Source organism: Fusarium coffeatum (genome assembly GCF_003316985.1).
Source record: "Fusarium coffeatum strain FIESC_28 chromosome Unknown BRIP53273_contig_11, whole genome shotgun sequence".
Classification (NCBI taxonomy): domain Eukaryota; kingdom Fungi; phylum Ascomycota; class Sordariomycetes; order Hypocreales; family Nectriaceae; genus Fusarium; species Fusarium coffeatum.
In genome coordinates, this window is record NW_022157810.1 from 142,021 (window position 1) to 167,389 (window position 25,369).

The 25,369-nt window shown below is 49.3% G+C and overlaps 7 protein-coding genes across 7 annotated transcripts; 4 read left to right on the forward strand and 3 right to left on the reverse strand.

Annotated features, from left to right (window-relative positions):
• On the forward strand, positions 1-1,574 carry FIESC28_00514 (uncharacterized protein; the record flags this gene model as incomplete). The annotated part of the gene is made up of 4 exons (XM_031154665.1): positions 1-199; positions 261-327; positions 378-395; positions 443-1,574. 4 exons carry the CDS (start codon positions 1-3, stop codon positions 1,572-1,574), a joined length of 1,416 nt encoding a protein of 471 aa, XP_031021322.1.
• Positions 1,575-1,837: 263 nt separating this feature from the next.
• FIESC28_00515 (uncharacterized protein) lies at positions 1,838-3,460 on the forward strand (the record flags this gene model as incomplete). Its single annotated transcript, XM_031154666.1, has 4 exons — positions 1,838-1,873; positions 1,933-2,725; positions 2,891-3,157; positions 3,207-3,460. The coding sequence occupies 4 exons, from the start codon at positions 1,838-1,840 to the stop codon at positions 3,458-3,460; spliced, it is 1,350 nt and encodes a 449-aa protein (XP_031021323.1).
• Positions 3,461-6,855: 3,395 nt separating this feature from the next.
• FIESC28_00516 (uncharacterized protein) lies at positions 6,856-10,245 on the forward strand (the record flags this gene model as incomplete). Its single annotated transcript, XM_031154667.1, has 3 exons — positions 6,856-7,271; positions 7,540-9,430; positions 9,481-10,245. The coding sequence occupies 3 exons, from the start codon at positions 6,856-6,858 to the stop codon at positions 10,243-10,245; spliced, it is 3,072 nt and encodes a 1,023-aa protein (XP_031021324.1).
• Positions 10,246-10,623: 378 nt separating this feature from the next.
• FIESC28_00517 (uncharacterized protein) lies at positions 10,624-11,689 on the reverse strand (the record flags this gene model as incomplete). The annotated part of the gene is made up of 3 exons (XM_031154668.1): positions 10,624-10,954; positions 11,004-11,070; positions 11,122-11,689. 3 exons carry the CDS (start codon positions 11,687-11,689, stop codon positions 10,624-10,626), a joined length of 966 nt encoding a protein of 321 aa, XP_031021325.1.
• A 539-nt stretch (positions 11,690-12,228) lies between these two features.
• FIESC28_00518 (uncharacterized protein) lies at positions 12,229-13,026 on the reverse strand (the record flags this gene model as incomplete). The annotated part of the gene is made up of 2 exons (XM_031154669.1): positions 12,229-12,551; positions 12,621-13,026. The coding sequence occupies 2 exons, from the start codon at positions 13,024-13,026 to the stop codon at positions 12,229-12,231; spliced, it is 729 nt and encodes a 242-aa protein (XP_031021326.1).
• Positions 13,027-14,325: 1,299 nt separating this feature from the next.
• Positions 14,326-20,360, forward strand: FIESC28_00519 (uncharacterized protein; the record flags this gene model as incomplete). The annotated part of the gene is made up of 3 exons (XM_031154670.1): positions 14,326-17,444; positions 17,765-18,880; positions 19,079-20,360. The coding sequence occupies 3 exons, from the start codon at positions 14,326-14,328 to the stop codon at positions 20,358-20,360; spliced, it is 5,517 nt and encodes a 1,838-aa protein (XP_031021327.1).
• A 981-nt stretch (positions 20,361-21,341) lies between these two features.
• Positions 21,342-23,375, reverse strand: FIESC28_00520 (uncharacterized protein; the record flags this gene model as incomplete). The annotated part of the gene is made up of 2 exons (XM_031154671.1): positions 21,342-22,793; positions 22,845-23,375. 2 exons carry the CDS (start codon positions 23,373-23,375, stop codon positions 21,342-21,344), a joined length of 1,983 nt encoding a protein of 660 aa, XP_031021328.1.
• Between the last annotated feature and the right edge of the window lie 1,994 nt (positions 23,376-25,369).

Consider the following 25,369-nt stretch of genomic DNA (forward strand, 5'->3'; position numbering starts at 1 on the left):
ATGGCCGATCCGACTAACGATGTCACTCCTCACTCCGATGATAAGGAGAACATGAAGGACGAAAAGGAAGAACAATACCTTCCGCCACCTACGCTACCTGCCTCGCTTCAAGGCGTCGCAAAGCAAGGCAAAGCGAAGAGCAGAAGCAAAGCACTCGCCAACCGTGGCCCTGGAGCGCTTCCCAAGAATCGAGGAACGGGTTTTGAAGGCATGCGCTCGGCTTCTATTTGTATAATGAATGTGTACTGACGAAGGCCTAGAGTTCTACGCTGATCCGCCCATGACCCCTAATGAGGCTAAGGAGGAAAAGGATGACATCTATGCTCCGTAAGTTGTGATATTCCCAGAGCCGATGAGACAATAGCTAATTTCTCCAGCGATGTTCCATTTGCAGAGTAAGATGAACCGTGCCCGGACAAAGATTCACTACTGACATCTTTAGGCGCATGCAAGCATGCATCCAGCGTTTCCGCTCCAGACGCCGTCTTCAAGGCACTCGAACCCTATACTTTGAGGAATACCTTTTCCTCGGAGGCGTCGACTGCCAACCCAACACCTTCGGTGGTCTTAGCCAGAAGGAACTCAAGGAACTCACCCCCGCTGAACGTCGGGACGCGACCGCGAAAGACATCATCTGGGCTAGTTCTGCCGCTGGGCAGCGGTACTACAACGGAGACAAGGAGGCTTGGTCAGTCGACTTTCCTGGCGTCGCTGCTGGTTTCTTCTCAGTCACTCTCGTTCAGCTTACTTCTTTCGAGTATGTGGGAATGATGGAGGGCATCAGCACTGTCGAGAACTTTCTCCGTTACGTCCTCATGCACAACGTTTGTCCCGAGTATGAGGATAATGTCAATGCTGCGATAGAAGTTTGCAAGACTGCTGCTAAGGGGTGGCCCATGATTCGAGAGCTCTGTGCTGGACTCCCCGGTCACTTCAACCTTGCTGCCGCTGAGCTTTTCTGTCCCGAAGCCATCACCGAAGAGTCGTGGTCGTTCTTGGACTTCAAGCGACCTGAGGAATTCGATCCTACTTCTGTCTTCTTCACGGCCTTCGCTCTCATGGATGAACCTGACTTGTTCGAAAAGTTGACTACTAAGAAGCCTACCATCACTCGAGAGTTCGAATGTACACTTGAGCTAGTTGAGAAGGTTCGTCCCAGCGACGACGTCGTCAAGCGAGTCAAGTCTCTGGTTATCGGCGACAAGGCAGCTCACCACACCCCTGTTGGCAAGGCCATCTTCAAACAGGGCGTCATCGAGGATGATTGGGAGAGACCTCCCACTACATGGCCGATTGAGGAGCCGACCATGACGCTTTTCTTTGATGATGCGCTTCTGGTGAACATGGTGCCAGGAATGAGAATTGAGGCAAGCATTTGTGAACTGGATGCGGGGTTGCGATTTGTCAAGGGTATTGAGAATATCGTCCCGTCGTTCTACGTCTATCTCCCTCAAGAGATGATGCGACACTACAAGGAGCCGAGAGAGAATGAACGACCTGCTCCATCGGTGGATGATGCTCAGAATGGGAGGGATGATAACGTAGCGAAGAAGGACGAAGAAGAAGAAAAGTGATCATAAAAAGGAACTAAAACATGCCAGATAGGGGAGTCGATGAAAAGGCTTAGGGTAGCTTAGATGACCTTGATTTAATCACAGATGGCTGACAAAATTACCTCTCCTTTTGTGGATTGAAACTGCTTGGTATTTATGTCAGAGCCAGCAACCTCGACCCCTGCTCCGAGCTTCTGGAAAGCTTCCACCGGCCCCACGTACCGTACCTCTCACCTACAATCGCGACGTCCTTCTCTTTCATACAAAAAGTCGATGTAGCGACCATGTCAATTCCAGGCTTGGGCCAGATTCCCACACAGGTAAATATCCAACCCGTCAATCCATCGTCAAACCGAACTTACTGACATTCTGAACAAAGCCCACCACAACTTCAACCACCCGCGTCGTCACCCTCCGACCCGCATGCGAATGGCGCTTCCAAACCTCCCTCGCCTCCCCCGTAGTCGTCAAGCTCCTCTCCGGCACAGCTGAAAAAGATGGCGTCGAACTAGGTCCTAAGAACGCCTACACCTTCGCGGGCGTCAAGTCGAAGATCCTCACCTGGCACGGTTGCGAGTTCGAAGTCGATGGACACTGCGACGTCGAGTCTGTGGCCGAATATGCGAACCCGACGGATAACCCTGCCAATGCGCACATGAACCTCCATGGACAGCTTAATGATATGCGACAGAAGGCGGAGCGAGAGGGCAAGGAGGGTCCGAGAGTGCTTATCGTTGGACCTGCGGATGTGGGAAAAACGACGGTCGCGCGGACGTTGGCGAGTTATGCGACGAGAATGGGATACCAACCTTTAGTGGTCAACACGAATCCGAGGGAAGGACTGCTCAGTTTGCCTGGTACGTTGAGTGCCAGTGTTCTCGCGACTATCATGGATCCTGAAGCTGTGGATGGCTGGGGAAGTACGCATACCAGCGGGCCGAGCAGTGTGCCCGTGAAGCTACCTCTGGTGTTCTACTACGGCAAGGCTTCACCTGACGAAGATCCGGATTTCTATCGCGAACTTACGAGTAAGCTTGCTGGAAGCGTGAGTGCCCGCTTGAGCGAGGACCCCGACGTCAAGAGCTCGGGTGTTATCATTGATGGCATGGGTCTTCCTGAGCAGAGCAAGGACGGATACGAGCTCGTAGCACACATCGTCGACGAATTTTCAGGTACGTGACCGTCAGGATGTCAGAATAGTTGCCCGCCGGAGCATAAGAGACGAAGTAATTTGGTCGTCTTATGCAAGCTTAGGCTACTTTATCTCAGTAGCCTAAGCCCAATCCTTCTGACATCAATTATGAACATCGTGAATGGGCAGAGGCTAACAGCAACAGTCAATGTCATCATCGTGGTTGGCTCCCCAGGCATCACCGCCGAGCTATCCAGAAAATTCAGCACCGAGCGAACAAGTCTCGGCGAACCCATTAGCGTCGTCCCCATTGACAAGTCCGACGGTGTAGTCGTCCGCGACGAAGCATTCCTCCAGCACGTTAGAGAAGCTGCCATCAAGGAATACTTCTTCGGTGATACCAAGCGAACCCTCAGCCCCCTGATCCAACAAGTCGACTTTGACAACGTTACAGTCTACCACACTCCCGACGGTAACAACCCCGTCCACCTCCTACAGAGCAAACTTACTGACTTTTCTAGAAAACCCTCAAAGTATTGCCAAGGAAGATCCCTCTACGCCAATGCAGCACTGGACGCTCGCTGTCATGCACGCTGCGCCTAAGGATGCGCCTGATGTTGTCCGAGCTGCGAGTGTGATGGGCTTTCTGTATGTTTCGGATGTGGATGAGGAGAGACGTAAGATCAAGTTGCTCGCCCCGGTTAGTGGACGGTTGGGTGATCAGCCGCTTGTGTGGGGGAAGTGGCCGGAGCCGTTCATCAATCTCCTCGGATAAGGGCTTGTTGCTTGGCGAGAAGTTGGTGGTTTTATAGAGTTGGGAGTGTTACTCTATTTGGTAGTTGCTCTAGTCAGTTGCAGCCATGTGTGGTGGTGGATTTACGTATTGCAGGTAGATAACCTGATTTTGTTGCATTGCTCTCACCCTGCTTTGTGATTCAAAGATGATATGCAACAGAGTGATGTTGGTTCCTCATAGTACTGTAAACTGTGTACTCCATACATGTAGTGTAGTGTCCGTCATCGTGCTATAGGCACAGGAAGAAGTGGAGGCCAAAGTGCTTGAATGCAGGTCAAGTATCCTGTATCATCATGTTACTGCCAGTGCTCTCGGTGTTCTCGCCGAGGAGACCTTGTCTCGTCCATAGAGTGCATGAGACTGAGCCTTTTCAGGGGCCAGTGCAATGAGAGAACATTCTCAACATCGTGGAGCGGCAGACGATGTCGCTTCGTCCATAGAACCATCTTTCTGGGCAATTATACAGAGTGTCATGGTAAAAGCCAAGATCCAAGTGATTCTGTGAAGGGACCACTCACATACTGGATGTGTCACTTGCGTATATGAGATTCTCATCGGTAGGACAACCACTGACACTGTATCTGTACCAGTCAATGTCATGTCCTCATCTCCCGCGAAAGTTAGTAATCGGCATCGCCTATCCCGAAAAGCCATCATGTCTCTTTGCAACACAAGACTCATGGGTGATCCCTAATTGTCCCGAAGTTCGTTGCTTTTCTTGTAGATATCTTACTCCATTTGTGATACCAAAACATGTGCTAATACCCCGAACCCCGCACGATTAACGGTAAATGGGACATCAGTATGAAGCCAAGAACATGAATGAGACGCCATACGGAGGAGTCTACTGGAGAAAGCAGATACTCGCGCCATGACAATCGGCCGATACTGCAGATACAGGGTTATTTTGAAGTCCACAGCGGAGATACGAGTTGTTGGCTCGGCGAGCGAGACGTATTGAAGGCCTGTCGAGCTTGTTGAGGAGCGTTGGATGTTCATATCCGGGGAAGCAAGACAGTCTAGACTCTGGAGACTGTTCGGATCCATTTTCTTCCCCGGACTTTACCCCGTTCAAATCGATTCACGATGCCAGGGTTGTCATTAACCTGAACCGCCATTGGCTGTCTAAAGTTGTTTAAATGACAGATCCCGTCCATACTCCGTTACGGCTACGGATAAGGTTGCATCTCCCGGTGCAGGACCGGTCCGGAGTTCAAAAGACAGCACCGAGATCCCCGGTTTTTTTCTCTTTCTAATCTTGCCAAGTTGCAATGACATTCACACAGTGAACAAGCTTTCCTTGTCCGTAGATCTGAAAAGAGCTGTCTCCACTCCAGCCACTGTAGTTCATTACGTGGCAGAGGAGTTACATTAAAAACTAACACTGATTCAGTGGTTATAGAAAAACAGGATGAGGATCTAGTCTAAGCCTGCACTAATTCTTTTGTCTCCATTGCCTCCTTTAAGTCCTTGTTCTTTTGCGGTTTGCCTTCGTGGCTGTGCGGTGCCCCGTCGGTTGAAGGTATCCGGGTCGGTGCTATGACGGTTGATTAGAGTCCATGAGGTCAGTGATGGTAATTGAGAGAGAAACAAGACATTGGTTCCAGGATTCCACAGTATGAAACCGTAAAGTCAATCAATGGTTGGACCGTTTCAAGCCCGGCGGTTTTGTAGGAAGATCCCTGGCTCTGCTGGCCACCCCAATGCTTAAGCTTAAATGTTAGCGTAAATTCTGGGCCAAGAGCCTCCAAAAACAGGGCCCATGGATAAAAGACCCGTAGCAACAAATAAGAAGCAAGGATGTGCAGACTCAAATAGGTCATCGAGGTACAAAACAAGCATATAGACAAACAGTGTACGATGCAAGTTTCCGCAAAAAGATTATCAGTACTGCAGTGACATTCATTACACACTGCCAAGGGACCAGGCCATTCTTGTCATAGCAGGTGATAGGGAACAGTCTTGGCCGAGGCGAAGCATAACCAATTGTGTTATGGACCGTATGTCGTTGTATGCCAAGCCCAAGCCATGCCAAGTTCAAACAAGCATTCTCTCATTAAGAGAAGGCGAGGTCAAAACGTGCTATATGATTGGTCATCGGCTAGCTAACGTCGTGTTGATTGCGATTAATGGTGAGTTATCGTCAGTCCATCAGTCCCTGCTGACGACAGACGCTAATGGACAGTAGCAGCAGAAAAGCTGGCACAGTAACTGCTTTGAAATGATAGAACCAGGTAAAAGTGATTGTGTTTGTCTGCTTTGGTACACAATCATGTGCTCTTGTCCAATCTAGTTGTCTTCATTTGTATTCCCCTGCATATGTCAAAGACAAACACTCCTATTCAAGTGCCACAAAGACAGATCACCTCCCGCGATAACAATTATCTCCGTCGGCTACTGACAGATGACGCGAGCAAAGATTACCTAGTCCGCACGGAATAGCAACAAGGGACAGTCCAAGGAAAAAGATAATGATCCGACCGACACGCGCCCTTGCAACCCCTCGTGACCTTGGCATGGTAAGCGTTGATTCGCCTGGCTGCCACGAGATACTGCATGCCAAGGAGCGGTACATGGGGGTACATGGTTGTTCTTTGTTGGTTTGGGTCGAGTTGTTGTCTCGCTCAAGTCCACAGCTTAACAGGACCAGTGAAGCTGTTTTGGCTCCACCAAACTCAATCTTGACGATCATCTTGGAGAGGTTGGCTAAAGCTTGTTTGAGACGACGACAAAGAAAATGTTGGATGCTCGATCGCTAAATTGATTATTGGAAGCAGAATACCTTCTAATTCTATGAATAATTGTGATTCACTGATCTAAATGAGATACAACTTGACACTCCCATAATGATAATCATGTCTCTTGATTGTACTTCTTAGTACCATTCAATGGCACAGTGTTAATTGAATGCGGGGCAACCCCACCAGTATCCCGTCCAGCTTCACTTTGACGATAGTGTACGTACTGCACCTTCCCTTCCCTGTCTCGATGTATCGCCTTGATTGGATCCATCCAACTCCCCCGAGCTTAGTGGACTTCAAGTTTGGGATAGGTGCGGACTCCCATCTTCGAAGGAAGGCAGAGCCTCTCTTCTCGAATCGTGCTGTTGCTCTTTCCGATATCTCTCCGGGTCCCTTCTACCACTCCTTCCCATTTACAGATAAAAGGTGCCACCCCTCGACTTCCTTCCATGACTTTTCCTTTCTTCTTTACCCAGAAATCGTGTTTCTCGCGATCTCTATCTCAGACCTCTTTTTATCTTACATCTTCAACTTTCTTTCAAGTTTACCCAGTTACCTTGTTCTGGCTGATTCTTACACCAGCCAATCCTTAAACCCTCCCCCCCAGCTTTCGCTTATACCAACACCCATTCGATGGGAGAAACCGAATCTAAATCCGCGAATGGTGCAGTTCACGCCACTACCACGTCGGACTCGTCGACCGTCGCTACCGGTCAGGACGACCAGCCTCCTATAGCGGAACCCCCCGACCTAGCTATAGAGAAGCCAATTCTTCCCCATACGCTCTCTGCTCATCGCGTCGCCCAAGACCTCAAGTCTGACGTTGACGATGGTTTGAGCAGCGAGGAGGCTGCCGCCCGACTTGCTCGGGATGGCCCTAATTCCATCAAAGGCGCCAAGGGGATTTCGCTCTACGAGATCTTCATCCAGCAGGTTGCCAATGCCTTGACTGTCGTCCTCATCGCCGTGACCGCTTTGTCCTTTGCTATTAAGGATTACATTGAGGGTGCCGTTGTGGCCGCCGTCATTGTTCTCAACATCGTTGTCGGGTATGTCTTTGCTGCGTCAAAAAGCTCAGCTAAATCAGCTCGAGCCGTCGCTTGCTGTTGCTACAACTCCCCACTTCGTTGTTGCACTTTGCTACACCTTTTCTGTCCCTCTTGTTCCTGCTGCCATATGGTGAAGCCTGTGATTTTGCCATGCGTAAGGCCTGAAGCCCCAAGCACTGAGGTCGAATCCTGTGCCATACCCTGAAGCTGACAGTCCGAATCTCATCTAGCCACCGTCAGTTCTCACAGTATGCTAATATCCATCTAGATTGATCCAGGATTACCGCGCTGAGCAGACTATTCAGTCACTCTACGCCCTGTCCACTCCCAAGTGTAAGGTCATCCGAGATGGCCAGAGTGAAACCGTCAAGGCCGAAACTCTCGTCAAGGGTGACATTGTCTCCCTTGCCACTGGCGATGTTGTTCCAGCCGATTTGCGTCTGGTTCAAGGTATCAACGTCTCTACCGACGAGGCACTTCTCACCGGTGAATCGATCGCCATCAGCAAGAAGCCTGATGTCATCTTTACCGACCCTGATATGCCCATGGGAGATCGTATCAACCTGGCCTACTCCGGAAGCTCCGTCACCCGTGGACGCGCTACCGGTATTGTAATCGCAACCGGTATGGAGACTGAGGTCGGTCAAATCGCCGAACTCCTGCGCAAGAACAAGAACGATGATACCCAGAGGAGCGGCTTTGGTCGCCTCGTTTGGAGATCCTACCAGTTCAGTCGCAGAATCCTTGGTCTCGAAGGCACCCCTCTTCAGGTCACTCTCAGCAAGTTTGCCCTGTTGCTTTTCGCCTTCGCCATTCTACTCGCCATTATCGTCTTTTCCGTCAGTCTCTGGGAGATCACCGATGAGGTCCTTCTCTACGGAATCTGCGTCGGTGTGGCTGTTATTCCCGAGTCTCTCCTTGCCGTCTTGACTGTCACCATGGCTGTTGCCACCAAGGCGATGGTTCGCGGTAATGTCATTGTCCGACAGATGCCTTCCCTTGAGGCCGTTGGTGGTGTCACCAACATCTGCTCCGACAAGACTGGTACTTTGACTCAAGGACGCATGATCACCCGAAAGGTCTGGCTCCGCGGCGATCTTGAAGGTACCGTAGAAGGTACCGCTAACCCCTATGACCCTTACAGTGGTACTGTCAAGTGGTCCGCCGATCTGGCTGGAAGTTATCTCAACACCTTCCTTAAGGTTCTCACACTCTGCAACAATGCCACAGTCAGTGATGGCAAGAAGGAGCCCGAGACCGATTCTAGCAGTATCATTACATCTGAGGATACTGAATGGAAGGCCATTGGTGAGCCAACCGAAATCGCTCTCAAGGTTTTCGCCATGAGATTCGGTCGCAGCACCTCTTCAGGTGATATCCTGGTGGCTGAGCATCCTTTCGATTCGTCCTGCAAGCTCATGAGTGTCGTTTACGGCAATGAGGTTGAGCAGACTCGAAACGTCTATACCAAGGGTGCCGTTGAGATCCTCCTTACTAAGCTCACCGAGACGGAAGAGTTCAAGAAGGAGATTCTTCTTAAGGCTGAGGAACTCGCTAGCCAAGGACTGCGAGTGCTTTGCATTGCAACCAAGCCTATGAACGGCGATGTTCAGGACTGCCATGATCGTGCCAAGGTCGAGAACGACCTCCAGTTCGTCGGTCTTGCTGGTCTCTACGACCCTCCCCGCCCTGAGACTGCTGGTGCCGTGGCCCAATGTCGCGCTGCCGGTGTTACTGTCCACATGGTTACTGGTGATCACATCAAGACCGCCACCGCCATCGCTTATGAAGTTGGTATCCTCAATAAGGACATTCGTCTCAAGTCCAATACCGTCATGGCGGCTGCCGACTTTGGCGCTCTCAGCGACGACCAGATTGATGCTCTCGATGAACTCCCTGTCGTTCTCGCTCGTTGTAGCCCGCTGACCAAGGTCCGCATGATTGAGGCTCTTCATCGCCGCAAGGCTTTCTGTATTATGACTGGTGACGGTGTCAACGATTCCCCAGCCCTCAAGCAGGCTGATGTCGGTATTGCCATGGGAGACCGTGGTAGCGATGTCGCCAAAGAGGCTGCTGACATGGTTTTGACTGATGACAACTTTGCCTCTATTGTTACCGGTATCCAGGAAGGTCGACGTCTTGCCGACAATATCCAAAAGGTATGCTTATACAACGTCCTCCTTTTTGACATGATTGCTAACTGGTGTAGTTCCTTCTCCATCTTCTCACCTCCAACTTGGCTCAGGTTGTCCTGTTGCTTATCGGTCTGGCTTTTAAGGATACCAACGGATACGCTGTCTTCCCTCTGTCTCCTCTGGAGATTCTTTGGGCAAACCTCGTGACCTCGTCGCCCTTGGCTTTGGGTCTCGGTTTAGAAGAGGCTTCTCCTGATATCCTTCGCCGACCTCCTCGCAGCTTGAGCCGGGGTGTTTTCACCTTTGACTTGGTCCGTGATCAGCTCGTGTATGGATTCTGCTCGGGTTCCCTTTGTTTGGCCGCTTTCATGATTGTCAACTACGCTGCCTCTGGCCAAGGTTACTATAACATGGTCCCTCACTGCAACGAGAGCGGAACTGAGGGATGTGACCTTGTGTACCGAGCCCGTGCCACGACCTTTTCCACCCTGGCCTTCTTGTTGCTGGTCACAGCCTGGGAGGTCAAGCATTTCCATCGCAGTCTGTTCAACATGGACGAGCGTGCCTCAGGCCCCTTCTCCGTGTTCCGAACTATCTACCACAACAAGTTCCTCTTCTGGTCTGTTGTTGCTGGCTTCGTCATGATCTTCCCCATTGTGTACATCCCTTACCTCAACACCGAAGTCTTCAAGCATAAGGGTCTTACTTGGGAGTGGGGTGTCGTCGCTGGCTGTGTTGTTGTCTACGTTGGTCTTATCGAGATCTGGAAGGCAATGAAGAGACGGTTCGGTTGGGGCATCGACACTCACCCCATCACCCAGGGTCGTGTCGAAGTCTAAGTTCTTGATGTGGGCGGTGCTGGTGGATATAAAAGTTGGCGTAGTAGCTGAGGCGTAGTTTGGTGAGCATCGGAGGACAGGTTTTGGGATATATGCACGGTTATCAGATTGGTATTATACTTATGCTATTATCCTCTAGTCAATATATTTCCTGTCGAAACAAAAACCCCGTATGCAACGCTGCTATTAAAATGTCTATCTTGTTGATTGAACCCTTTTCGTAAGAGCCCCGGAATCTCTACACAGTGATGAAGCTGTAAGGCCAGGGATACTCCAGTCGTAATGGTGCCGGCACCTGATTGGTCGTAGTGTTGTAGTCCGACACCTGCTCGTTCATCTTATTGATGTATTCTTGTCATGTCGTTTCGTACCGAGTATTTACTCATTCTTGGACTTCTTGATGGGGTTACCATCCTTGTCCGCAAGTCCCTTCTCCTTCATGACTCTAATGGACTCGTGGATGGGATCCAGCTCGGGCATGGGAGCTCGGTGGGAGTCCCAGTAGTTGTCGGCCCATGTGAAGTACTGACCATAGTTGCAGGTGAAGTACATGTGGTGAAGAGTGTGGTGGGCGGGGCTGTTGATAAACCTCTCGAGCCAGTGGCCGGTAATCATGTCGCCGTCGTGGATGAGGATGGTCCAGACCTGAACGCAGACGAAGAGGAACATGTAGAGGTGCTTCTGCATGGGGCAGATGTAGACGAAGACACTATTCTTGTTAATAACAGCTCCAATGGCTCAATTGAGGCGCGACTTACTGGTAAGGGAGCGATTGGACGTAGCCATCGACGGGGTGGAAAGCAATGGCAGCCCAGGGAGTAGGAACTGAGGACAGGTTAGCTCGGTCAATTGACAACGTGCAAGATATTGACTTACTAATCCACTTGTGGTGAGGCTTGTGAATGTACTTGTAAATGCTAGGGTGGTGCTCGAGACGGTGAATCCAGTAGATACCAAGATCATTAAAGACCATGTAAAGAACAGTAGAAATCGCCAACCACGACCAGCCGTACTCGTCGATATTCGTGTACAGCAGACTGTGACCGCGCACCTCTCCAAGGAAGAAAGGCAGGGTAAGAAGGTCGATAATAGGAATGGCGAAGAAACTAGACTGGACCTCCTGTCTGATCTGGTTCTTGAGGAATCGAGGGTGGTGTTCAAGACGGCGGTCAAAAACAAAGTAATATGAGATGGCGGCGGAGATAACGTAAATAAAAGCGGCGCCGAAGCCAGCAATCATGAGAATTGAAGCGCTTTGGCGGTAAATATCGTCGCGAGGCAGCGATGAGCCAAAGTTGAGAGAGTATTCATCGTCGAAGTTCTTGGAGGATGTCGCGAAGCCCGTTGAGTTGGCGCCGTATTGCAGCTGTGTTTGTTGGGGGAACAAGTATGCGTATCCGTGGTCGAAGACATACGGGTCGAGGATCTCTAGTATAGCGTCCATGGTTGCGATTGGCGATCAAAACAATCCGTGGAACAATGATGATGGAGAGAGAGAAAGGGAAGAAGAGAGAGAGAAAGAGAGATTGATAAGAAAGTCACCCCTGGGAAAGAAGAGATCAGAGATCAGGCCATTTGAGATTTTTTTTCTTGTATTAAGATGAGCTCCGCAGGAATCTTGCCGCCTTGCGCCGACAGTCGGTGTCTGTGTCTCTGCTTTCTGTCGCGGGGACCAAGCAAAAAATCCAATTAATTTGCGCCGCCCTGGATGCCGACGTCTACAGTGACCAGTCTCCACAACAAGGGTCCCACGGTGTGTTCGCTAAGCCGTTTGTGCCTGGATTTGCCCATCTTGATCTTATCGTGATTGGAGCGGGGGGTTGCACTTACAGATCCCTACCCCCCTTTTCGTACTTTAAAGTGGTGTCCAGTTCCCGTGTCTTCTGGAAAAGAGAAAACGAATACGAACTAGAGAACGGGTAGATCTCCATATTTTGAGACGATACAACCAATGACTCAACACCGTTTTTATTATTGCCATTTTCATGTTCGGATCTTGGGCTGCCGGATCATGCTATCTTCACTCTCGTGCATGCCTTTGCATTTATCCTCGAGGCCGATGACTCCATTCGTATATCCGATGTTTTTCTCATGCTCTGCGATCTTGTGCGCCCATTCTTCGTTGTCAATTGGCCAAGTACCCAAACTCTCGAAGCCGTACTTTTTATAAAGACCATAACCTTCCATTGATGAAGTGATGGTGGTTGGAAGATTCGCTGCGTCGGCTTTATCGAGGACAGTCTTTAGAAGAAGGCCACCAATACCTTTTCGTTGGTGGTCTGGGTGCACCATGATATGCATCACCTCTGCGCCGCTGTCAGACGAGATAACCAACAATGGAAAAGAATAGCAATTGACTTTCAGCCACAACTTACCAAAGTGATCTTTCCCCTCCAGAACTTTATCCTTGGCCGCATCTATCTCCTCACTGCGTTTATCAAACCATTGCCAAAAATCCTTCATGTGTTCTTTGATTGTCCAAACAGACGGCGGCTGAGGCTGAGGCTTGTCATTTGCATTGACGTTACCGCCGCCGCTCGCGTTCGAGTTCGGCTCCTTGTACCGAATAAACCCCACAACATCCCCCGCCTCTTCGGCGACCGAGAAGTGCTGCGCCGGGTTCTTAAGCCCGTTGCGCGTGGCGAGCGGGATGAGATCTCGGGGATGACGCTCGAAGAAGGCGGCGTAGAATTCGTTGTAGGCGCTGAGAGCTTGATAGTGGATGTTTGCGATGGCGTCGCTGTCTGCTGGGGTGGCGGGACGGACGGTTAGGGAAGACATGGTTAGACGAGTACCAGTATCTCGCTTGGATCGATCGGTAATTAGAACTACCCAAGAGTAATAGATGACGGCTTTTGGCTTGGCTTTTGTAGTTTTGCCACGGGTTTTGTATGATTCCTAATGAGGAAGTTGGTGTTTTTGGGATTGTTATCGTGCCGTGTGAGTCAGCCGGCGATAGATCTTAGGGACCTTTGGGAGGATTTATAAGGTGCTTATAGTTATACGATATTTATCTCGCGCACTTACGGAGTTGTTACTCGTATTGAGAAGTTCTTGGGTCTTTATTGAGTTAGACAGATCTTACTGTGGGCTTCTGTCGAAAGTCCCTCGATACATCTACTTGCTAGCACGTCAGTGACACCGTTTGTGTCAATTGAGAATGAAAGGCTCTTGCATGGGACTCGAGTTCGAGTCCATAATAGAGGTTAGCGCCCGTTGGAATTTGCGATTGTCATTGCCGCGTCCTGGTGTCACTGGTATTCAAGCCACATCAAATCCATAAGATGATAGCTGCTCACCATCAACAAGTTCTGCGCCAAAGTCTGAGAAATAGTCAAGGTAGTCTCGCAAAAGCTCTAAACCGAGTTGATACCATGCAAATAAAGTTGATCTAAAATTATGCTTCTTTTCTGTAGCTAGAGTCTTGATATCATCCCAACACCAGCGCGTGCAGACAGTACTAGGTCACGTGCGCTATGGTTGTGCTTGCAGAGAAGCTTGTACAAGCACTTTTCTCCCAAGATGAAGTTGTGCGAGCACAAGAGATTTGCGATTCAGCCTGGATCTGTCTCAGAAGATCAGTCTATGATCAATGTCTTCCCAATTCGCCCAGCTATTGCCGAATGTCCGCGACGAGGTCGGTGGGTACGGGTGAGATGAGCTATAGAGACTCTACAATAGATCTCGGGGGCCGTGAGGGCACCAGAAAAATCGGACAGTGAAACCGAAGAGACGGAATAAATTACTATACCTGCTTCCTCTATTTCGATGCTCTAAATCTTGTAGGACAGTGACAATGTTTCTACTACGTATCAGCTGCGAGGCTATCAGGCGCTAGCGAGGTAAAGGGGCCCAAGCTCCACTAGACGCGCACTGATTGGTTCAAGCTGATATGACATCGACAGCCTTGGGCTTGACTTCCTTAAACTCCATTCAACATTCAACATGACATCTTCACTTCATCAATAAATATTCACAATTAATCGATGATTTATCCGCCACTATTGCTTCTCACAGAAGTATCATTGGTTTATATTACAACATGATCGGCAGGTCTAGATCGGAAACACCACCAGCAAAATGTCGCCCTCAGCGCTTCTAAAGACGATTCATTCGTTGAAAGATTCCACCTTTGAAGCTTGCGCGGCCATCAGCGCGCACCTAAAGGCATCATCATCTACTTCCAAGACATCAGATACGGATTTCAACGCCACAAAGACTGATTTAGTCATCGCTTCAAAAATTGATATAAAAAACTTGGTTGTTGAACTGAGGCTTCTCGGAGGTGCACTTTACAGTCTCGAGTCTTTCATCACAGAATTGACAGCGGATGACACTTCTGGTGACAGTGCACTGGGCGTCACTCCAAGTGCCTCAGGCTCCAACTCCGGAAATGAAAATGAACCAGAATGGCCGTTGATTGATAGATGCGAGATAGTTGTCTCTGCTCTAAAGTCTTTTCATGCTCATGCCACATCAGATGGTGTCAAGGCGGCTAGGGCACTCCTCTCAGACGTCCGCTCCAAGCTTGCTTTCGTCCTTGGATCGTCAGATACCCTTGAGGATATTTCAGTTCAGTTCTCGATACTTACCACGGACGCGGTCCCGCAGCTTATGGTTCAGAAGAAGGATGATATCGGAGATGAGACCCCCGAACAGCATTACGACGATGACAAGCCGACTCCCGAAAATGTCTCCAATTGGCTCGATATCTTGAACTCATATGAAAATGATCGCGAACCAGCAGAGTACAACAGGGAAGCTGTATTATTACAGTCGCGTCGAATTACTGAGCCAAAGTATAGGGTCGCAGCTGCAAGATGGCCAGAGTATGCCCAAGAATACTGGCAGACCCTCAGGCCGCAAGTTTGCACACTGTTTCGGATAGAAAAGTCATACAACTTTGTGCAATGGGTCCTGGAATATGCCCGGGTGACGTATCCACGCACCTTGGGACCTCTGGCCCTTTCTCCAAGGCTTCTACTCGAACTAACAGATGCACTATGCGACGGGTCTATCTCTTCACTTCATATTGCTGCTGCCCTTGGCTTATCTAGTCTATGTCAAGACCTTCTCTTGATGGGCGCCGATGTCAATAAGTCCAGCCTTATCGGAACGCCGTTATTCTGCGCTCTCGTCGGCAGTAAAGTCCTTGTTACCCGTGCAGAACCCGAATCATGGACCACACTGCTTGCTGCTGGCGATTCAAAGTCGACGTGGTCATATATTGATCGGGTTTCAACTGCTATTCACCTTCTCAGCGCGGGTGCAGATCGCACCTACCGTTACACCTGGAAGAACGGGACCGAAGAGGCGTCACTGGCAGGCCTAGCATTTTGGAATGCCTTGCTGGGCAAGGACGAGGCTGTCTTCTACCAAGTCGTTCAAGGAGGGGATTTTCTGGATTCTTCATTTCGTCACTTCTTGAAGCGCGAGATCGTGACAAGGCGTGGTCTGCTTCATCGCGCAAGATTTGCGCGCCTGCTTACCTACGTCTACGACTTGACATTACTCGACATCGAAAATGACAGTACGGAGTACGTGGAAATACAAGATCTCGTGTCCAAGTTGATGAAGCACGCAAACGTCAAATTTGCTCCTACAACAGACAAGGGGAAGATCCGCACGCTAAGTGAAGCCAGCTTTGAAGAAGCCATTCGGACTGCTATACTGGATTTCAACGTGACGTTGTTGGAGCGGTTGATCAAAGATCCCAGGTTCGATCCCAATTTTCCATACAACAGTACCAGGGATGCCGGCACGATTCTTCACATGGCTACGGAGAGCGCGCAGCTCGATATCATGGATCTACTTATCAATGCCGGAGCCGACATTCGAGCTAGAGATTCTAGCGGTCGTACGCCTCTGATGGTCGTCGAGGAAGTCGGTCCCCTTGCGAGGCTGATCCACAAACATTCAGCTCCTACTTATGATACAGACAATGGTGGTCGCAATATCTGGCATCTTCTCGCTGCTACGAATGATGTTGATATGCTCAAATTTCTCTGGGAACATGACCCGCACAAGATACGCAACCTTGATACAGTGTGCAAGGACGAAGGACATACGCCGTTGAGAGCAGCATTTGCCTACGTAGAAACCTTGCCGGTGCTCCCTAAAGGCTCAAGGATGGTCCATCCTTTAGCAGCTAGGTTTCTGCTGGAAAAGCGCCAAGGGTCTTTGCAGGGAGAGGATCCCGAACAGCTGGCAAGTTGGGCTGTGCAATGGGGCGACTGTGCACTTCTTGAAAGGATATTCCAGCTCGCTCCAAGCACCAGCAGGGACAACGAAGCAATCCTCCGTGCGTTGAACATAGCGGCCTCTTCGAAACTTGTTTCGTTGGTTCTTGATAGGGGTAAACCCTCTCGGCCATTCCACGATGGTATGACGCCAGCAGAGACAGTCATTACGAACACCAAACTCTCGCGACAGCGGTTGGGATTTACCACCAGACCAAGTGCCCATCCATCTTGTTTCCCCAACATGACGCGCGATGCTTATATGCAGCTACTTACTCCTGAGGTTCTCAGCTCCCGAGACAATGACGGTCGAGGTCTCTGGGCACGCTTCTGTGATGACGTGCTTCCAATGGTCGAGAGCCCATCAGCTGATCAACCTACAAACATGTATTTCTTACATGGGTTTGTGCGTATGGCCATATCATGCTTACTTCAAAAGGGCGCTCTCTTGGACTATGAGAAGGAGACTGGCGAGTGGGCGATTGCACGAATCTGTAAGAAGGCACACGGTGCCGTCACCTGGACACCTTCAAAATTACCATTTATTGCCGCTGTTCTAGAAGCATCTTGGGATGAGAGTCAGGGGAACCCTGAAGAACCAAGTAAACTTGGCTCAGGCGAATTCTTTAAATCAAGAGACGCTGCAGTGCTTCTCGCAAGGACTGTGACTGCTCGAAAACCAGAGATTGTCAAGCTACTTGTTCAGAGTGGTATCAACGTGCACAAGCCGTGGGAGAGTTTTGGTGGCAGATCAGTTTTCGAAGACTTCCTGGCTGATGAGCCTATAGATGTCTCGATGATCAAACCGCTGCTCAGCAATACAAGACCACAAGACATTATCGAGAACCAACATTACACTTTCCGAGAGATATTGTGTATAGAAGACGAAAAGATCGCTACGGATATAGTCGATCAGCTCATTGATTGTGGAATGGATGTCAATAATCTTAAAGTCAACAGGTAAGTTTGACCTCCCAAACGGACCTCTCAATCCGACTCATGGGTTCCGGGCTTGCCATCCATGTGGATGTCAGAAGAAATATCCTCTAAGGCTTAGACTACTAAAATAAAGTAGCCTAACTACTAGTCTTAGCTAGCATAAAGTGACCAAATTATTTCGTCTCTTATGCCCTTAGGGGCCAATTCTTCTGACACCCTGAGGCCTCCTCATCAACTTTCGAAGCCGTACGCTAATCAATGGGTAGTCAACCGTCTTTTAGATCACCATGTCATGAATCGCCGGGACCATCAATGCTGGTCAAAGCACTTTGTCGTTCAAGAACTGATGTCGCACGTCTGCTTATCCGCCGCGGCGCAGATGCCAGTTTGGCGCCACCGGATCACATCAATGGCTTTATGTTGGCCGCCAAAATTGGCAATGTGATTGTGCTTGAGACTATCATCGAGAGAGCGCCTCCTAATTTCGATTGGCTCTATCGTTTCAGAGCTGTCGAATATGACGATGTCTACAACGCACTCCAGTTTGCTGCAGTCGGGGGTCATCGCGATGTTCTTATGGCGCTCTTGGAAGCTACGCCGTTGGCTAAAGAGGTCAATACTGTTAGTCCAGTACATGGTAAAGCCCCAGCGCATTTGGCTGCCAAAGCTGGATCTTTGGACTGCATCAAAGTCTTGACCAGGTTCGGTGCAAACTTGTTGCTCAAAGACTCATCGGGCAGGACTCCAGCCTTCTTGTCTATGCTGGGACGCAACCGAGAGATGGCCGAGTATATCAATGATCGTCAACCGGGTGCTACTGGTGGCCAGCATCTTGCTATTCCAGAGACCCGTCCTGGATCATCAGCATCGTTTGACACCTCGATGGGAGAAGCGTCTGATGACTCGGATGATGATGCGGAAAACAATCCAGATCAAGATTCAGATCCAGAAGCTCTGGGAGACATGGTGTCGCATGCGATTGACCATTACCAGCTTAAAGAGAGTGGCCTATTCCGACCATTTCTCGATCTCACCTCAAAGCAAGATCTAGAGTCTGCCATCATGCCTTGTGGAGATTGCACTCTCCTCAGTTATACAGCGTCCAGGTACCTCATGCGATCAATGATAGAGCTTCTGGACTTGGGCTTCAGAGGATTTGTGACCTGCTGTCTTGACCACTGGCCTAACGGCTACAACGCGTTACTCCAAGCTGCCGCGGACTTGCATTCACTCATGGCATTTGACATGTTTACGTCTCCTGAAAAAGCATACACTTTCTTTGAAAAGTGCTTAGACGCATATCTGGAAGAAGAGAGACTTTGGTTTCACTTGAAAGTGACCCCCCTACACGCTCTGTTCAACAACAAACAACTTGTTCCGGATGGAAGTGCGGAGCATCAGGCCAACGTTCTTCAAATTTTTATCAAGCATCTACAGGACAATGCTGGACGATACTGGTAATAACACCCTTGAAACTTTCCTCATGGTGTTGGGAGAATTGGTCATCAAGAGCCTAAGAGACGAAATAATTTGGCCGTCTGATGCTAGTTTGGACCAGCATCTCGGCAACTTTATTTGGCTCTCTAAGTCTTGGGGGACCAGTTCTTCTATTGCCTACCTGCCTTTGAAGGATATTGCTAACAACAACACAACAGGGCTTTGATGGAGAAACTTGGATTCGTGGAATTGTCCCACTTCAAAGATCACGGTGATGTTGAAACCAGAGTCTTACGCTCTGTCCTCAACATTCAGACTGAACTAATGCTCGATGATACTATAATTGGAGCCACTCCTTTGCATAGTCTGGTTCAATTTTACATCAAAAAGGACCCTGCGACGATCAACTACGAACAGGTTTGCAAGATGGCTAAGCTCCTCATCGACTGCGGAACAGATATCGATGCTCAAGATGATAATTCGAACACGGTCTTACATTTTGCTGCACAGTGGCGTCTTGTGCCTTTGGTTGACCTGCTTCTGGAAAGGGGCGCCAACCCATATCTTCTTGACGAGCATGGTTTATCCCCGTTGGCTGCGTCATTCGTGCATGGGACGCTTGATTCAACTCGTGTGTTTTTCAAACACGGCTTTGATCTTACAAGTGTTACTGTGTATGACTTTGAAGACCCCGAATATTTTGACCTTGATACAATGCACGTATTGCTGCAACATGGTCTGGACCCTCTTGTCCCTGATTCATATGGTAATATCACTCTCACAACCATGATCAGCCGGGTCAAGAATCGAGCTTATGCTCTGAACGGAGACTTTGACTTTTATCGACTTGCACAAGAGCAGCCTGGCTTCTTGGCAAAGAGTTACTACGGACTCTACAGTCCAGCCCCCGGGGTTTTCCCTTTGAAGGCTATAATCAAGCGTATCCCGAAGGAATACCGTGCCCGTGTTATCAACTACGAGCCAGAGCTCTTCAATCTTAACGTGGGCTTTTTGGCTATTCGTGAGGACCATGCTGAGGAGTTGGAGACGTTGATCGAAGCTGGATTTGACATCGAGTCCGATGGGCGGAAGGGGTCGGCACTGGTGTATGCCTGCAGTGTTGGGGCGTTTGAGTGTGTCAAGCTTCTTGTTCGAAGCGGTGCGAGGATATCATACCTCGGCGTGGGCACACGAGGCGAGCCTGTTGTCAGGTCTGCACTGAAAGAAGCAGAACGATTTCCCAAGCTGGTGCAGTGGCTCCTTATCGGTCGTCATGTTACGAAATGTCTCACAGAGAAGGAGCATAACGGACCGGATGTTGCTATCAAGCCATGGTCTGGTCCTCGCCAGGCGGCGTACAAGTGGACCGGTATCCAGCTGGAGTTTCCTCGCTTGAGATCGGAGAAGAATGAGAATTACTATCTGGAAAGAATTGCGGAGGTCAGAGAGGGCTTGCAGAGGGATATGCCATTTCCCTTGCCTGTCACTCTCGTGGAATAGAGGTATATGGCCTCGGTTACGCACATACTGCATTTCGAAGCAGAAGTCTAATAGCGAAAACAAACTGTACCTTATATCTTCACATACCTCTGAACATATGACCATGGAGGGGCGGGACGTGCATAGTCGGTGCTTGGAAAATGGATAGTTGGATGCATGGTTATTTGGATTTGGAAGAGCGTTGGGTTTGTACCGATAGTAGAATATTACAACGTTAATTAATTAAAAGTACCACGGCGGTTTATCTGTTGCTCTTATCCCTGACTCTGCAGAGCTTGTTCACTCCTGTATCTTTTGTCATCATCTCCTGTCTGTATATCGCCATCCATGCAAGTCTCATCACAATCCCACCAACACTTCACCACAATCCCAGCCACAAGCCCAAACAACTCTCTGCATGAACAATATCCGTACTACCGAACAAACAATACGAAACCGCGGTAAGCATCGGACAATTTCTCGGTCCCGACCAGCCAGTCACAAGTCTAGCCCTACACTTAAAAACCCAAACGCCATGAATGCGTCAGAATGGCTGGCGGGCGTTCCTTAGTAGAAACACCTGCTCAGGGCGTCTAGCATAGTGTTCATCTCTTAGACAACGGTGATTGACCCCTTTTTGTGTTCCTGGTGGACCGTTGTAGAATTGTTCTAGAGATCTCGGGGGTGTTGTCCCATTGTGTACGTTGGATGATGGCAGGAATGTTATTACGTCGCTGTTTGGACTTTTCCGTGCACGAGAAATAGATCATTGCTTGTTCCGAGGCTTGACATCACAGTTGAGATGAGATTGAAACAAGGAACATTGTTGAGCGTAAAAATGACATTGTGAATTATAGTCATGACTTCATTCTCTAGGCCGTTAAGTACATACAGGTATATATAAAAGATCAAACAAGCCGCCAATACAATATACAAAAAGACAATCCATCATATTAAACGCCCATATATCATCATCGTTTTTATTTCGCAAGATTTCGTTTATTAGACTGGTGAAACAATCATGACCACATACTTGACCTGACCCTCGGTATCTTTGAGGGGTGTCCAGTGGCTCATTAACTTGGCTGGCTTCTTGGGAGATGCGTCGCCGCTGTCGCTACTTATTGTCCTTGCTGTGTTGGCGCGGCGGGGAATGTGGTTTGCAAGAGTGAGGTCGAGTGAGACTGACTTTCCGTCGCGAACGACAAGGTCTCGAACTGTTGACTTGAACGCTTTCGTGACTGAAGGCAGTGTAGCTTGTTCAGTCATGATATCAAAGATATCCTTGCCCACAATGGCTTCAGCAGCCTGGCCAAGATCGAGTGCCTCAAGCATTTCCTTAGAATAGAAGGAAACGCACAGCTTTGGCGGGTACTTCATCTCCTGATCCAGTGGCATCGCGCCGAGAGATTTGGGATAAGATGGAACATGCTCGAGAATCATGTACCGAGCATAAGTTGACATAAGCATTTCAGGCTGATTGGAGAATCTCCTGATAACACTTCGGGTGCTCAAGGTCTTGTCGGAGGCCGTGGGTCCGGCTGATGACCGGGGTCTGTCAGAACTGCGACGGGGGCTCAGGGGTGGCGAGAGAGGTGGTGGAGGCGCTTTCTTAAACGACTTGAAGAAGCCTCCTTTCTTCGCCGCCTTGAAATGGTGGTCATTCTTGGCTTCATATGTGTCGTCGTGTTCGGGCTCATCGTGCAATGTATCGCCAGCCCATCGGGAGCTGCAGCGCTCAGTAGCCCTTTCCTCCTCGAGAGCGCCGTAAGACAAGATCTTGAGAACATCGTCGGTGCCGCGAATAGAAGACGAGACATCGATCTGGGCACCCATGAAGAACTTTGTCTTGCCAGTGCTGTCAAGCATCGGGCACAGGAATAGAAGATTCCAGAAAGGCGTTCCATCCTTTCGGAAGTTCAGGAGTAGTTCTGTACATTCGTCATTCCGCCAGATGGCTGACCGCATGTTAGCAATGCGATCCCTGTCAGTCTGTGGCCCCTGAAGGAATCGGCAATTGTGTGCTAAGACCTCGGTTCGCGAATATCCTGTCAATTCCTCGAATTCATCAGAGGCAAACATGATCGGGTTTCCGGATCTTGAAGGGTCGCTTAGACAGAAGGAACCCTTCAATCCTGGATAGGGGTTCAGTGGCGAGTCGCCTTCTGCATCCAGGGACAAAGCCAGACTGGTGCATTGTGATAACTGTTGCTTGACAAAGTCGGGAAATATTTCTCTAACGATGCGCTGCTCGATGTATGCCTTTGACTCGAGAAACATGTTTTCCAAACTTGGGATAAGAGATGTTGTGAGATGCTTGATGTTGGTGTTGAGAGCCTTGGACATTGGTGAGGGAAGGCCAAGTGGTGAGGTTGCTGTGATGGATGTGTAGGAGGTTGAGATTGTCGATAGTTGAATGACAACTTGTTCCAGAGATGCGATATAGTCGCGAATCTGTTATTTGGTTAGAATTGAAGAAAATATTATGGCTTCTTCCTATCTCACCTTCATAAGATAGTCGACATTCTGGCCGACGCCGCGATCGGCAGCAAACTTCCACAATTGTCCACTAGCAGCGTGGTCGGCCATGACCATATCAAACATTTCGCGACCGACAAGATCAGGAATAGGCAACTCGCCAGAGCTCTCCGACTCAGTATAGGCGATACTGGATCTTTGGCTTCTAGACGAAGATGCAACTGAGTCGATACTCCTCAACCTCTCGCCAGACCATTGCCCCACGCCATTGCTGTAGAGTCCAGCACGTGGTGTACCGTCAGGATGATAATCGGTATACTGTCGCAGAACATCTTCATTAGTGTGTAGTGTGAGTCCAGAGTTGCTGCGTAGTCGGTATGATGAGAATTTGGCGCTCTTGGGTCGGCTTGATCTGCTTCTGGGTGGTGGTGACTGGAGTCCTCCCAGTGAGTCGGAATGGTGGGAGAGTGAAGATGTGGTTGAACGGCGACGCTCAAAATCGACAAGAGAAGGCATTAGCGGTGGTTCGAAAGTCCGGTGAGCATTAAGAGTAGGCATTGTTTCAAATTATTGTGCCTCCGCGAAGGAGAAGACGAGTCTTGGGTGAGTTTGTCGTGGTAGTGGGAATGTGATGCGATGCGACACAAGCAGCCGCTGTGCGGTATTATGACGGGTGACAATGTCAGAGCGCTGCAATGGATCTAAATCGGAGAGTTCTCATGTGATAGAGAAATTGTTGTGAGTCGTTGTTATTGAGGGCGATAATTCGAAATCATTGAAGAATATGAGTGGTAGAATAAAAGAGATGCAGGATTGTAAATGGGGAGGCGCAAGTTGAAGTTGGGTATCAGATTGGACGGAAGACGAGAGAAGGAAGGAAGGAGGGACAGAAGAAAAGAATGGGTCTTCGAGTCGTCAGAAGAGGCAAGAGGTCACTGCAACCATAGAAGTACAGTACAGTACAGTAGTGTCAGTTTTCAGGTACGAACCAACTTTTGCTTTGGCGAGTCGCGGAACAAGGACCAGACCTTCCAGAGGAGTAGGAGCAGCCCACGATCGCTTAATACTACCTCGACGTGAGACCAGGACTGGGACTGACTCGACAGGCAGTTTAGTGGACCGACAGCTAAAGAACTAAGGTAAGCTTGCGGGGGCGGGCCAAGTCGGGTTCGTGCAACCTCTTGGCCGAAGCCTCCAGTGCTAAGTGCTCCACTAGAATGACAACTGGAGACCTGGGCTTCCATCCCGGCTTCTTTTTTAGTGGCTGCAGAAGATGCACACGGGACATTTTCTTTACTGCAGAGACCCAGTAAAACCAGCTGAGACTTGCAAGTTACTAAAGAAACCTATGGATCTTGCCGTAGCCAAACAACTGGGACTTGGACCAAAAAGACCCTCTCTTTTGTCTTGCCTCGTCTTGACCTGCCCTGTCTTGCCTATCCTGTGTTGACTTGACTCTTAGACCCTATCATGCTAATGCAAAAACTATCGAAGCTAACAGCGACAGCGACAGCCCAACGGATCGGTCCCGGGTCCAGAGCGTGCGGTGGCTGACAAGAGGCGCCGATCCGGTTGCGGGCAGTCTTCCCAAAAGACACAAGTGAGAACAAGGAAAAAAGGACACGGCGATCTACGATCCCGACAGGACGGGAGAAAGTTTCGTCATTACTCAACGTTTTTGCCTCTTTTTTTACTGACTTGGTAAATGGAATAATTCTAGGAAAACTTTAATTCCCGGAAGGCGCGGAGAGAAAAAGAGATTATGTTTTTATGCATTACATCGTGGGATAGATGGGAGACAATCTGAGCTGAAGAGTTGGAGGGATCGGCAAGGATCAGGGTACATACCAAGACCCAAGACAAGACCTAGAGACACGCAGCATGTGGTCGGGTTGCCGCTAAAGAAAAAGAAGGTGGAGAGTGTCTTGGGGCCTGTCCAGTCAATTCATCTGAAACATTAGAGACCCTTGGTCTCATTTTGGATGTCGACTTCAATTTAAATGTGATTAAAGATGACATACGTAATTATTACCCTCGATCTCTTTTGGCAGGTCAACAGTTTCTAGTCAAGATAAGGTTGAGATTGAAATCCATTGACATTCAATGTGCCGTCTTGTCTTTTACAAATGGCTGAGAGTGACAAAGAAAACTCCCCCGCCACAGCCTCTTACTTCCCGTCCCCCCGATCGACGCATCCTTGTGACAATCATAGAGAGCAAAAATAGACGACAGGTATGCGATAGCATCATCATTTTGGGAATAACAAATTATATGTCCACGACAAGTTCTCATCGCCAAATGCGTCAATAGCATCGGCCCGTCAACAAGATGCAGTAGACTACATTACGGATACAGGGACGAAGGAGTTAATTAGTGCGGACCCTTGTCTCAGGCCCCGTAGGATTCTGTGTGCGTGATCCTTGTCGACCATCTCCGGCAGTTTGGGTCCCTTTTCTTTGCTTTTTCCTCCAATCTTTTTGTCTGAACTTAAACATGCACTGGGATTTTAAATGCCCATTTAATTATTTGCATTATGCTAATAATCACTGCAA